The sequence below is a fragment of the Chelonoidis abingdonii genome, chromosome 7 (genome assembly GCF_003597395.2).
Source record: "Chelonoidis abingdonii isolate Lonesome George chromosome 7, CheloAbing_2.0, whole genome shotgun sequence".
Classification (NCBI taxonomy): Eukaryota; Metazoa; Chordata; order Testudines; family Testudinidae; genus Chelonoidis; species Chelonoidis abingdonii.
Genome location: NC_133775.1, coordinates 77,422,708 through 77,434,241, shown reverse-complemented (window position 1 = coordinate 77,434,241; position 11,534 = coordinate 77,422,708). Strand labels below are relative to the sequence as shown.

Sequence of the window (11,534 nt, the reverse complement as noted above, 5' to 3'; positions counted from 1 at the left end):
GAAGTCCATCCCGAGAGAACAGTCTTCTGTCCATAAATGCTTCCCAGTGGCCGGACATCCCAAAGCCCTCCTTATAGCACCACTGCCTGAGCCATCTGTTGATCACCATAATCTTGTCGCACCTTTGTTGCCCTTCTCTAGGAACCGGCAGAACCCCATTGAAGATCACCTGAGCCTCGATTTCCTTAAGCATCTTCCCCAGTCTGCCATAGTCTCCCTTGATATGTTCCAGTGAGAATCTAGCCGTATCATTCGTTCCCACATGAAGAACAATCAACGGATTCTTCCCCGCTCCCGTTAGGATCCTTTTCAGCCTCAGGTCTACATCCCGTATCTTAGCACCCGGCAGACAGCACAGCCTTCTGTTCTCTGGATCAGCTCTAGTTAAAGGCCTGTCTATTCTCAGTAAGGAATCCCCAATCACGTAGACCTGTCTTTTCCTGGTGACAGTGTGATCCTCTGGTCTATCCCCTGCTCCCACTGGCTGCAAGTCCTCCCGATTCCTATTCACCCTTGCAGTCCTCCGCAACCCTTCCCCTATCCTCCTGGGGCTCATATTTGGTGTTGTCTCCATTGACTCCTCCCCTCTTCCTGTAGGACTAGCAGCTCTTCTCTTTTTCCTTGCCCTCTCTCCTTTAGCGACCACCTGCTGTGCCCCTTCTTCATTTTCCAACTCCCCAAACCTGCTCTTGAGTTCTATTTCTCCTTCGCTGGCCCGTCTTTTCCTCTGCCTGGTTCTCTTAGTCACATGCTTCCACTGTCCACTTTCCTCACCCAGTAGTCTCTCCTCAGAATTCTTAGTTCCTGCTTCCATCTGCAAGTCTGAGCTTATCCTTTCAGCCTCCTCATGTCTTTCCTCCATCATCTGCTCGAACCTCCTTCTAAACTCGACCAGAGTTTCCACCTGCATCTCCAGTCCTCGGATCTTTTCTTCCATCAGCTCTATCAGGCGGCACTTCATGGAGACAAAACTCTTTTCAGGTACCCCCTCCAGGATCATGTACATGCCGCAGCTTCCACATCCACATCTAGTCATCCTCATTGTGTCTTTCACTGCTGCCTCTGTATCGGTCATAGCATACTGGACTGTACGGGCTTCAGGTCTGACCTGGTAAGGCAACCTCTGTTTCCAAATCTCAACATTCACTGCTATACATAGTAAAGTGCAACTGTTGGCAACCACATGCATGACATAAGAAAAAGACTCCATTGATCTAGCAAATGGATCTACAGAAGAGTTTTTACCCAATATATTTAGACAAAATATATATTGACGGTTGCAGAGAAATGGAAACAGTCAAACTTCATGAGAGTCTTCTGATGGCTTCAAACTCATTTTTCCTAACATGATGTATTTTTTCCTTTTGAAAACTTTACTACAGTGGCTATCACAGGGAATTGTCATTTATGATGAACATTAGTCAAAATGGCATACATCTCAGTCTCCTGGAGACCGATGGGCAGTGCTGGCTAGTCCCAGAAACAGAAAGATAAAAGCCTCAATGAGGAGCACAATCTAACTGAACTCTAAAAGGCTCTAATCTAGTTTCATAGAAATGTGCAAGAACACTTTTTTCAGTGTTACTGTAATTTACAAGCATGCCTCCATTATATAACAATTTCCACATGACGCATTTTAAAGTGCTATAGATCATTAAGGCTCACAGCACCCAAAGAAGGTAGAAGTATAAAGAAAATCTTGGCGTACAGGTCACTGTGTTCTCTGACAAAGGGCAGATCTGCTCTGCAACAGATGTGCCCTGCCTAAAGGAAAATCTCTCACTTCCATATTACTAATGTAGAAAGAGGCATTATGTGACATGCCCAAATTCACACAGAGCCAGCAGAACAGCCTAGGACAGAATCTTTACGCTGCTCTCCATTGAAATAAATGGTTGCACTCACAGCATCATCAGGACAGCTCTGAGCATTTCTGAAAGTCCCAGCTCCCAGTGCCCTTTGTCTAGTTACTGGATCACAGATTCCTCACACACTATGTGATAAGCTTTAGGCTCTGAAAGCATCCTCCCATTCTAACCAGAAAATGTGTAGGTAGGAAGCACAGCATACTGGCCAAAAGTACCTAATAAAAATTCTAACGGACAGTAGTTAAAATTAATGGTAAAAACATGTTATTTTTAAAATTGTACAAATTTTTTTAATTTTATGTAATTTTAGAACCTTTGGTTTAACAAACATTCTCAGCAGGGTGGATAAAAACCAATGATTTTTTTAAAAATAAAAAAACTGGGTTTTTTTGATCAAATGCTTTTTAAGGCAAAAACCTATCTAAAGGTAGTTTGAATTAAGATACATTATAGCTCAAAGATTTCATCATGGAATAGAGATTATAAATTCTAATTCTATAGTATGAGAAATATATTTATGTAATGTTTAAGAAAAGTTTTGTAAATGAGTTCCAACAGTTCAAGGATTAGGGACCCAATCTTATGTGGATCTAGGGGCTTCAGTATAGATGATTTAGGTTAATCTTTCTGTCTACTTAATGGAGCTCAGTGCTCAACCTAGAAGATACCATCAGAGATGCTTAGTTTTGTAGTTATCAAACTGTGGATTTGGGTCTCCAGAGATACTTACTTACTTTTTTGCTGTTAAGAAGCATGTTAAGTAAGTAAATAAATAAATAAATGTGAGAAATAACAGACTTCAACCCTATTGTTCCTCTGCAAATGTGTACACAGTCAATCCCTTGCCTCCCTCTAAAAGTGCAAAGTTTCAAAAAGTTCAATGAATAGAAGATAGTTGGGGATGGAATAGATCTGGACAAGAAGTCTGGAGATAAACGTGAGACGGGAGGGACAGGCAGTAGAAACAAATGTGAAACTGTTTGAGAAGCCTATTCCAGAAGCCTTGAGGTCTTTCTGAGTGTAGCCTTCATTGATTTCAGATCTACCATACCATTCTCTCACTAGAAGGGAAAACCTATAATGGCAGCAGGCCGTAAAAGAGACCCAGTTTGGGAATATTTTAATGAAGTTCCTCTACCTGTGGGTAAGAGAGGCATGTGTGCAAAATGCAAACAGTGCAACAAAGAAATGCAAGGCCTGGTTGCCCGAATGAAACAACATCATGAGAAGTGATCCTTCTCAGGAGGAAGCTGCATTGAAGATGATGAAAGGAACATGTCTGAACATGCAGCATCTTCAGGTTGGTAAACTTCTTTATTTCATACTGCTTTCTTAAGGACTGCCTGTCTTCCTTCTGGACTATTCTTGAATTCTCATGTTTGAGCAAAAAATATAATTGTTACTCTGTGGTATTATCATTTTAGATGCAGTTGTGATAAAAAATAAGTAGCTGAAATAGACATATCTTTTTACAATTTCCCCTTTAAAGTACTACTGAGTGTCAGTGAATACAATGAGTAATACTAAATGAGCAGTATGGTAGTAATTAAATAACTGCATTGGCCTGTTTTGTTTAGGAGAATCCATCCTCAACATACAGGATTTTGAAGACTATCCATCTTCAAGATCACCATCATTTTCTATAGTTTCAGAGTTATCTGCCAATGATAGTGTTTCAGTCACATCATGTATGTCACATAGCCACAGTATATCACCTGCAGCAAAAAGGAAAAAAAAATCGCCATCATCCAGAAAAAAACATAGATAAGTACCAACAGATTACAAAATATAGTAACTGATAAAAAAATTGCCCTGTTTGTTTATGCAGCAAACTCTCCTTTCCAAATGACAGACCCCACACTTCATTAACGTGGTTCAGTCATTAAGACCAGGATACAGTCCACCTGACAGAGCAGATGTTGCAGGCAAATTACTGGATAAAGTGTATGAAAGAGAAATTGAGCAGTGTGCAAAAGATCTAGAGCGTAAAATTGTTAACCTGAGTCTTGATGGGGGAGCAATGTCAAAATGATCCTGTTGTATATTCTTGTGTGACAACAGAAGAAGGGAACGTCTTCCTTACAGAAATAATTGATACATCAGGAAATGCACATACTGCAGAATACTTACAAGAAGTAGAAGAAAAGGCTGTAATAAATTGTGAAAAGAAATTCAAATGTCTAGTATGCAGCTGTGTCACAGACAATGCTTCAAATGTATCCAAGCTGAGAAGAATGTATCCAAGCTAATAACGTATGGTTGCAGTGCTCATTTGATGCTCCTCCTAGCCAAAGAGTTCAGTGTTCCACAAATAAAGACTAATGTTGAAATGTTGAACACATGCTGAGTACCCTGAAGCCTACTTCTGTAGTCCTGAACAAAAATGCCGGGAAATAGCTGTTTTACTGCTGATGCTATTGAAATCTGGAAGGAACTGAGTGAGATCTTAAAAAGAGAAATATGCAATGACTGAGTTAAGTTACAAGCATTAAAAAAACAAATGGGACAAGCACTATCTCCAGCTCATTTTCTTACAATTATTCTCAATACTCGGTACCAGGGTCAAACCTTAACTGCTGAAGAAGAGGAGTTGGCTATGACATGGACATCCAGCAATCATCCCTCCAAAATGCCAACTACAATAAACTTCAGAGCTAAGGGTGAACCATTCAAGAAATATAAGTTTGCTGATGTTTTAAAGAAAGTCACACCAGTGAATTGGTGGAAGTCACTTAAGGACTTGCATTCAGAGACTGTTAAAGTGATAATCTCACTTAGTAGCAGTAGCTTCTTCTGCCGGTGTAGAAATAATATTTTCTTCCTTTGGACTAATTCATTCCAAATTGAGAAATCGTTTGGGACCTGAAAAAGCAGGAAAGCTTGTTTTTCTTTTCCAGGTTATGAACAAACACGAAAATGAAGATGACTGAGTTAGCTGCAGAAGCCAATATTTTAAGTTTCTCATGTTGACCTGGCTGACATAGTCAATTTAATTTGTTTTTTTAAATTTCATTTAACTATTTTATTTAAAAACAATTTTAACAAAAACAAACCTGATTTTAAAGAACTTGAATGTTTAAATTAAAAAATTCATATGCTTGTTTTGTTAAAATACTATAGGTTTGCTGTTGAAGAAAAAAATCCAGAATACACAAAGTTGTTGTTTTAGTTAAATAAAACCATTTAAAATGCCTGGTGATGTTCTCCTTCAAATACAGCACGGCAAGAAAATCCTCCAAATATTAATGATTAACCTGTTGAACTGGAGATAGTTCACCTCCCAATGACTTCATAAATATCTGCTTCAATTACCTTTGGTAAATGAAATAACCAAACAATCATTCATTTTCTGATATAGCTGTAAAACTAATCTGAAAACTTTTCAAAATAAATCACTTTAAAAATGTAGTGTGTACCCTCTAATAATAAAACCTGCATCTATCTCTGAATTGTGAAGAATATGTATTAAGATAACTAACAAGAATGCACTTTTATGTAGAAATCCATGATTAAATCAAGTCTTCCTGACATGTGATTTAAATCAAATCCACCCTGATTCTCAGTTTGAGGTTTATGAGAACTGAATATCTTTTTAAATGACCTAGTTATAAATTCTTACATTTCTCAATTGTAAATGTGTTGCAAAAATATAGCGGTTTGTACATCAACTATCTGATTAGAGGCAGGAGGAACAGTGAAGATGTAGAAGATGAGTTAGATACTATGATGTTTTGAGTTTGAAGAACCAAAGCCTGATACCACAACAAAGGCTTCCTGATCCAAACAGCACAGCATCAACAGCAGATACATTAGGAAAACTCAGAGACAGCTGATATATAAATTACTAAGACCAGCACCAGGCAAATGACAGTGAATACACAAGTACAAAATACATTTAATATAATAGAGTTTACCTTACAAGGCTAGTAAAGTGCAGACTGTTATCTGGAGATGTAAGTGTATGTTCTGGATGGAGAGCGTGTCTCATTCTGGGCACTGGGTGGCACATTTAAGAAATCCCAAATCAGAATTGTGTCATCGTGGGAACTACTAATGATCTGAAATTCATCAAACTGGAGTCTAAACACACGTCCTGAATGTTCCTATAAACAGTAAGAGTTCAGTTAGCAGGCCATGAGATGGATCATCTTTCACTAATTTCATATTCAAACACTCATTTGGACACAAAATTGGAGATGAAAGTTTTGACTTGCTGGTCAAGGTTCATACACAGGTCTGAGAAGAATTACTGCTATTTAAATAGTTCAACAAATACAGTGGCTTCAATATAAAGTTTGTGTAGGCCATGAATTTTACTATGAAGTTGAGAACCAGAGAGATAAATGCTGAGAGAACTACAAGCCAGCTGGACAGACTGCCAACTGAGAGTAAGCAACTTAAACAAAAAAAGATTTGCTAGTGCTGACAAGCTGTCAGGGTTTATCTGCTGCACAAAATTTTTTTGTATGTTAAACAGTGCTGCTACTTCAAGTATTGTGCAGTCCCCATAAGGTACTTCATTAGCCATTCCAGGCCCAATTATTTGTAAAAGTGGCCAGAGTTTCAATACGCGCTCTTGAGAAAGAATTTTAAAAGTGACCCCTCTAGGAACTGTTTGCAGAAACAGCAATACCAAAATGGCACCAGGACTTTGCACTAGCACAGGAACCTGCAAAAGTCTGTACTTGGCCCTGATGATCCACCACAGTAAGTGATGGCATTGTACCTTTTAAAAAATGTTTAAAGGACTGGTCAACGGTGCCAGACTGATAACCCAGTAACTGGAGTCTGAAGTCAACACATACAATAATTGAATTATACTCAAAGAATAAGAGGTCAGTGGAGTCCCCCCGCCCATTCAATACTTGATCTCTGTGCCAAGACTGCTGATAAGGGAACCAATTAGTGTTTGTGCTGGGGGCTCTTCTGCAGGAAGTGGACAAGCCAAGATCATTTCACATAAGCCATCAAATAGATACCATGTAAGCAATGTCTTCTGGTCACTACTGACTTGGACAAGGTTCAAGCTTTGAACCTGGAGATGAAATGCTCTGTATAGTCCATGACCCATACGATGAGCTACCCAATTTCCCTACTACTGCCATAAATCAAAGCCTTTATTTAAATACATAAAAAAAAGCAGCTAAGGTAGCCACTTAAAATATGGTAGTCTTCTTTGAAATGATTACAGTTCCTATGGTAATCTCACCACAAAATCCCCTCTCTTCCTGCATCTATTATTTCCATTTTTACAATTGGGAGAAAGGGTTAAGGAAGGCTGATAGTATTCCAAATTGTTTCCATTTAATAAAAGTCCATTTATTTAAAGCCAGTGGTACAATATTGATATGATATTAAAATACCACACCAGAAACCAGAATGATTTGGATGCAATGTCATATTGATTACATTTTTAGACCATTTGAGAATACCAAGTCAGAAGAGCTTAACAGCTCAACTTTATTTCTATGCTCAGAGTCAACAAGAATTCAGTGCACAATGCAGTATGCTCAATCCTCTTTGTTTGTTCCCAGCTGTGGGAACAGAGCAGAATTTGCAGAAAGTGCTGAATTTCTTATCAACCCCCAGCCACTCGATGCATTTGCAATAAAATTTAACATTAAAATGTTCACTTTAGCCAAATATAAAATAGTATTATTGTGCAAAACCCCAAATGTATCAATGTTTACATACCACCAATGTACGCAAGCATAGTGTGCTGGCTGGGGCACGAGGGTCAAGAGCAGCTTGCAAGTCCCAAACTTTAATTTTGCTATAAAATTAAACAAGAATGTTGGTTATTTTATTATACTAGAAATGTTACTTCAATTATAAGCATTACAAAAACATTTGAATCAACAGAAAGCAAATGTTGGAATCTCCCCAACACTAACCAATTAGCAATAAGACAATATTAGCATATGACTAAAGAAATTCTAAGACTAAGTTCGTTGGGGACTGGGATTGTCTTGTGTGAGCACAGCAACTAGCACAAGGGGGCCTTGATCACTGATTGGGTGTGTAGGCACTGCTGCACACATATATACATAAACAGAAATATTCACTTCTGCATCTGGGGAATATTTTGCATATTAACTTAGAACTGAGAAGACCTCAAAGTCTAGCATACTGCCGATGAAATGCAGAGAGAACAGCCCCTGGGAATCTGTTTAGGATTACAGATCCCAGAAGGATAGTATCAAAATAACCAATTCAAGTTGAAAGGAGTTTCTGACTTGCCTTCAACAGCACTATGCTGTTCACTTGAACTAGAATTCAGCCCAATACCACAGATGACAAGCTAACAAGGAGAATAAAAGCAATGGGATAATCCATGTCCCTGTATAGTTTCCTTGAATTCACTCAATGTTAAGCCATTTTCCTTTACAGGTGGTTCCTGATGCCCTCATAACAGCCCCACACCACTAACTTTAAGGCTCCTATCAGAGAACAGAAGATACTGCAGCCTCTCTGCTGGACTGTGATGCTGCAATTTCAAAATTTTGTGAGCTCATATTTATATAGCCTCAGAATACAAACAGTTTCAGTGCTGGTATCTAGTAAAAAGGCAGCCAGACCTGTTGGGAAGCAGGGAGTTTCTCAAGGGGTGATGTTTACGGGGAGGAAACAAAGAGAAGTGTCTATTCAGAACAGACATTACTTAAGACAAGCTATTTGTCCATTCTAACCAGCTTGAGCTGTACAGCAAAGCCATATAAACTTGATTAGTAGAATACTTAATTCTGCAGGGAGCTAGAGCTACCTACTTACTCCTATGAACAGAGTTAAAGAGCCCTAAGAACAAGTTACTGGAAGGAACTGCAGAATAAAACAGAATACATAATATTCAAAGGCTACATTCAGGACATAGGTAGTCTGCGTTATTGAAATCTACAGGAAGTCGGCAACACCCAGGTTAAATGTAGATCTGTCATAACCAGATCACTTAGACAACAGGATGCAAACCAAAAAAGAATCCTCATTGTGTGTGTTAGGGATAAGAACTTTCAAAAGTGTGCTTTACTAGGAGATACATGAATAAACTTTCTCAGAGTGTGTTTGAAGTACATACCCATCATAGGCTCCACTAACAATTCTCTTGTTATCAAATCTGATGCATCGAACCAGTTCTTCATGGCCTTCTAGTACTCTTAAACAGGCCCCACATTCAATATCCCATAACCTTAAGAAAACAGAAGAAATAGATCTTTGAGAAACGCTCGTGTGACAATAGAGCTCCAATCCACTTACTCATGCTGCAATTTCCATTTTAATATAATCTTTATTGGGTCTCTGAAAACTAAAACCATAATACATTGTGAAAAGGTACACCTGAGGCCCCTGTACACAGTTCCCGAAGGGAGTACACTGCCACTCAGATACACTCCTAGTCAGTCTGCCCCATGGAACTGGCTTAATCATTTTCCATATTAAATGCATTTTAAAAGTAAAGGCTGGAAGCTTGTAACTATTTCAATATGAATGAAGTTGACTGCTGAATCTGTCTCCCTTTTTATTCTGCAGATAAAGCCATGTGTATCAGAGGTACACTTCTACCCCGATAGAACGCGACCTGTTATAACATGAATTCGGATATAACGCGGTAAAGCAGCAGGGAGCCCCGGGCCCTTTAAAGCACCATCTGAGCCCCGCTGCTTTACCGCGTTATAGCTGAATTCATGTGGAGCCCTGGGCCCTTTAAATCACTGTATGAGCACTGCTGTCAGAGCTCCAGCGGTGATTTAAAGGGCCCGGGGCTCCCCACAGCAGCTGGAGCACCGAGCCCTTTAAATCCCCACTGGGGCTCTGGCAGCCAGGCTTGGGCAGTGATATAAAGGGCCAGAGGCTCTGGCCGCTGTGGGGAGCCCCAGGACCTTTAAATCCCCACCAGAGCCCTGCTGCCAGAGCTCTGGTGGGGATTTAAAGGACCCGGGGCTCCCAGCAGCAGCTGGAGCACCGGGCCCTTTAAATCACCGCCAGGGAAGCGAGTCCAGGCCAGTACGTCATACTGGACTGAACCTGATATAACGGCCTCAACTACAAGGCGGTGAGATTTTCTGACCCCCGAGGACCATGTTATATCAGGGTAGAGGTTTATATGTAGTAACTGAAATAACTTGGTGCTTTAATTGGACCTCCAATTTCTCTAATGATCTTCAGATCAATAGACTGTATTAAGATGTGGGATTTGTAAATTACATTTTTAGATGCTGACATCAGCCCAACAGTTTGTGAGTTGCACTTGCTTGAGTAGATGTTGTATGTCACCTGTTCCCTCCTCAGCAATGGTTGCCTGTTCTAATGCTGACAAGACATATCAAAAGCTAAATGATTACTGTGCTATTAAACTGTAAGGCAGGTTCAAGAGACCTAGGAAAAAAAAACCCTTCTTTACATTTGCAAATGCACATTCTCTCCAATATGCTGTTAGCAACTGTCTTCAACCCACCTAATGGTGTTGTCTGATGATCCACTCACAACTAGTCGATCCCTGTACTGAAGGCATGCAATGCCACGCTTGTGCCCATTTAGAGTACGAACAAACTCACATGTGCTTGTACTCCAGACCTGTGGAAAAAATTAAAAACATTCAATTTTGAGAGAGCTCAAGGTTTTATACGTTAAACGGAAATCATGTTCAAATTTCATTAAAAAATCAGTACTCGAAAGAAGAACTTTGAGGGGAAAGTTGAATGAATGCTTAGATTGTAAGCTCTTCCGGGGCTAGGACCATCGTGTATTTTGTATTTGTACAATGTGCATCACAATGGGACTCCAAACCCAGCTGGGTCATCCCAGCACTGCTATAATACATATATCTGTTCAAATTGACTAAATCATCTTAAATTTAAAATATTAAAAACGTTTAAACTTTTTGTAAAGCAAGTAAGCATTGCTTAAGTAATTTTAGAATTCTGACTGAATTTAAATGTTGGCTGTTTAGCAATCACATCACAAAATGACAGACTTCTAGACACAAAAGACTAGTCTGATTATCATTAACCTATTTATTTTGTATCATTGACATGGACAACAATCTACTGTTTATTGAAGACAAGACCAGAGATACTTGACTTGCAGCTGAGAGAAGAATGTTCAGGGGTGGAAAGATGGGGTTTAATGTTAAATTAATTGTTTAGAATCTTTGTGGATTTTTTTAAAAAAGTTGTATTTCAAGTTGTAAAGGTTCTAATGAGTCATTTTCTATAAGAATAAAGTACCTTTGGCAAGTGTCAGACATAACTTTGCCAGAAAAAGTTCTTGGCACAATCTAAACCAGCTGTGGTTCTAGGGAAGGAGGGAGGGACGGAAATATCTTTGTTGTATAGTAAATTTGGGGTAACTAAGATGATTGGGCGGTCTTCAAACACAGCATTTTAATCCCTCAAACATGGCAAAATTTGGTTTAGTGGCTGAGAAAGTATGGTGGGGAAAGGTGGCTGCCTATACATTTCATGTCTAGAAAAGAATTGCTAATTTATAGAAAACAAATCATTTGGAAAAAAGCACAGAAAAGTGCCATGCTTAATTTTCTAGCCAATTTCAAGACCTAATCCTGAGTAGATTTTAAGCTTTTTATAACTTTATGATAGAAGCCACAAAAAATGTTAGAAGTCAAGTTATTTGCATAAAGGCTTTAACATCTAACAGGAAGTGACAGATGAA

The 11,534-nt window shown here is 39.1% G+C and overlaps 1 protein-coding gene across 7 annotated transcripts in view; it reads right to left on the bottom strand.

Moving 5' to 3' along the window:
- FBXW11 (F-box and WD repeat domain containing 11) overlaps window positions 1-11,534 on the bottom strand; it is a 117,439-nt gene that overhangs the window by 9,372 nt on the left and 96,533 nt on the right. For 5 of the 7 annotated variants that reach the window (XM_032768698.2, XM_032768700.2, XM_032768694.2 and 2 more), the window contains 4 exons: window positions 10,318-10,436; window positions 8,941-9,051; window positions 7,563-7,641; window positions 5,783-5,971 (listed from right to left, as the gene is read on the bottom strand). In XM_032768698.2, the coding sequence (XP_032624589.1) occupies window positions 5,810-5,971; window positions 7,563-7,641; window positions 8,941-9,051; window positions 10,318-10,436 (471 nt within the window). In that variant the 3' untranslated portion in view covers window positions 5,783-5,809. The other 2 variants (XM_032768695.2, XM_075068062.1) reach the window with 2 other exon arrangements.